Below are 3,248 nucleotides of genomic sequence, written 5' to 3' on the forward strand. Positions count from 1 at the left end.
AAAAAAAAAAAAAAAAAAAAAAAAAAAAAATATATATATATATATATAATATATATATATAATATATATATAATATATATAATATATTTATATATTTATTTATATTTATATTATATAAAAAACTTTAATTGAATTGAAACAATTTAAAATTAATAAATTTTTTTAATTTTAAAAAAAAAAAATAAAGAGGTACATAAAAAAAAAAAGATTAAAATATACAAATTAATAAATACATATATATTAAAGCAACAACAAAAAAAAAAGAAAATAAAACAACACAAAACAAAACAAAACAAATATGTATACATATATATATATATATATATATATATATTATATATATACATTATATATATACATTGAAATTTTTTTTTTTTTTAAGTTCATTTTATAATTCGTACTGTCATTTTTTTTTTTTTTGTGAGGTTGCATATTTTAAGTATCAAGCCGCTCAACATTTTTTAAAGGAAATTTTATAAAGGATGTAAATAGACATCTGCAGATAGGACATTTTTCTTGTCTTAAAGATTTCATACAATCATAACAAAAAGAAGAATGTCTACATGGCATTAGTAAGGTATCTTTATAAGATGTCATACATATTAAGCATTCTTTATCATGTTCTTCATGTCCATATATATCTAGAATATCTACAAATTGATATACTTGATTATTATAATAATTATTATTATTTGATGATGTAGTTTTATCTTTTTTTTTTTTTTTTTTTTTTCTTAAATTATCATATTGGTCTGAAAGGTTATAACTTAAAACGGATATATCTTTTATGATATATGGTTTATATTTATCTTTCATTTTTTTGAATCCTACTAATACAATGAGTGTATTACAATTATTATTACCACTACTAGTAGTAGTAGTAGTAGTTGTTGTTGTTGTTGTTGTGGTTGTTGTGGTATTTATTGTTCTTGTGTTTATATTATTATAATTATTCTTTATATTTTCTTTATTTCCATAATATTCATCAGTAGGTGGTACGTCATTTAAAACTATGATTAGTGGTATTCTTATATTTTCATCAATATTTGTATTATTAAAAATTTTGCTTTCATTTTGTAGGAAGACTTTATTGTTTTTATATCTATTGTTATGTTCATTTAATAAGAAAATATTATTATTTGTTGAATCTAGTTGGTTATTTGTATATGTTCTACTAGCAATATTGTTATTAAGCATAAGATTATCACTATTATATATATGATTATATAAATTATTATTATTATATATATTATCATCATTAAGATAACTATTATTATTACTATTATTACTATTATTATTACTACTATTTTCATCTTTGTGATTTTTTTCCTTTTCTATACGATTTAAAATATCTGTTACACAAAAGTTTTCATCATATGGCATTGTATATGTCATATCAGTACCACTTGCATAGAATGATTGAGATGTTTTATAATAACATGAATGAAAATCAATAATATTTTCCATATAATTTTCATTAGTAATAAAAAAATCATTTTTTTCATTATCTAGCAAAAATGTGGTTGCATCAGATGAATTTTTTTTATTACTTGGTAGTGTTTTAATAATTCCTTCTCTAAAAAAGTTTTTAAAATTATCTATACATATAACAGTATTATTATTATTTAAACTATTACGATAATTCATACTTTTATTATTTTCATCATCTCTATCATAATTTAAATTCCTATATAATTCTGTTTTATTATATATCATGTCATTTATTTCTTCTAGTAACACACCAAAAAAAAGTCTAATATATATACAATTTTTTGATGAAAATGTAAATGATATAGAATATTTATAAAAATTATTTAAATCATTACTACTAGAACTTAAATAGTTTTTAAAAAGTTGTATATTGTTATTTATACTGATATTTAAATTTATTTTCTCAACATGTCTTGGAGTAATCTTCTTTTTTATTCTTATGATATCGTTTACATGGCTTCTACATAGCATTTTTATGTCGTCGATATATCTCGACATGTTCTTCATATAAATGGCCTACAATAAAAAATAAAAAATAAATAAATATACACAAATATGTATAACACATATATGTAACATATAATATGTGCATGATTTACGTTGTTATTATAACAAATCCATTGATTATTTTATTTTTTTTATTTTTTATTTTTTTGTATACCTTTCTGTTTTTTAGATACTTCATAATATTATATGATAAATAAAACCTGGAGAGTATGGCCAAGGCCCATAAAAAAATAATAACGAAAATAAAAAAACATATTGTATTTAAAAAACTTGAAGTATTAAATATACATAATAATTCTTCATCTTTACAGTTATTGGCCATAACAATATTTTTATACATATCTAAATCATATTCATCTATAAAACTCATTTTCAAATGAACAAACTCGTAACAATTTTTTTTTCTTATTTTGTGGTTTTTTCTTGTTTTTTTTTTTATACTCTTTTATTAATTTTTATAAATCTTGTTGCGATTTGGGTTTACGCATGGCTTTTATATATATTTTACATTATAATATAAGAAAGGAAATATTTATATATATATAATAATATATACATAAAAATTAAAAAAGATATAATAATATATATATATATATATATATATATATTTTTGTTTCTTTAAAATTTATATAAAATATATATTATATATATAAATATTCATTTTTTTGTTTCTTTATTTTATTATTATTTTTTTTTTTTCTATTTTAGAATTTTCTTTTGAATCTATCTATATTTTTATATAATATATTCACAAAAAAGAAAAAAAAAATAAATAAAAACAAATATAAAAATATATATTATTATATATGTATAATTATTTTTTTGTTTATATATTGTGATTTCAATTTTTTATATTTCAAAAGGGTATAGTAGTATATATAATACATATTATATATATATTATATATATATAATATTAATTTTTTTTTTTTTATAAAGAAAGAAAAAATATATATATATATATATATATATATTTATGAATTATAATATATATATTATATTACATTTAATATCTTTATATATATATATTATTATTTTTTTCATGTTGTTGATTATTTTTTATATTTTTTTTTTTTTGATAATATGGATATATATTATAATAGTATACTTTTCTTTCTGTAAATAATTTTGTAAAAAAAATAATAAAAATAAATTTTATTATTATATAATAATATATATATAAAAAATAAAAATATATATAATATTATTTATAATATAAAATTAATAATATATAATAAATATATATTAATT

At 16.1% G+C, this 3,248-nt stretch overlaps 1 protein-coding gene across 1 annotated transcript; it reads right to left on the minus strand.

The window, feature by feature from the left end:
* Positions 1–435: 435 nt before the first annotated feature.
* PGSY75_0316900 (putative E3 ubiquitin-protein ligase) lies at positions 436–2,368 on the minus strand (the record flags this gene model as incomplete). Its single annotated transcript, XM_018784021.1, has 2 exons — positions 436–2,007; positions 2,153–2,368. The coding sequence occupies 2 exons, from the start codon at positions 2,366–2,368 to the stop codon at positions 436–438; spliced, it is 1,788 nt and encodes a 595-aa protein (XP_018643604.1).
* Positions 2,369–3,248: the final 880 nt, after the last annotated feature.

This window comes from Plasmodium gaboni, chromosome 3 (assembly GCF_001602025.1).
Source record: "Plasmodium gaboni strain SY75 chromosome 3, whole genome shotgun sequence".
NCBI lineage: Eukaryota > Apicomplexa > Aconoidasida > Haemosporida > Plasmodiidae > Plasmodium > Plasmodium gaboni.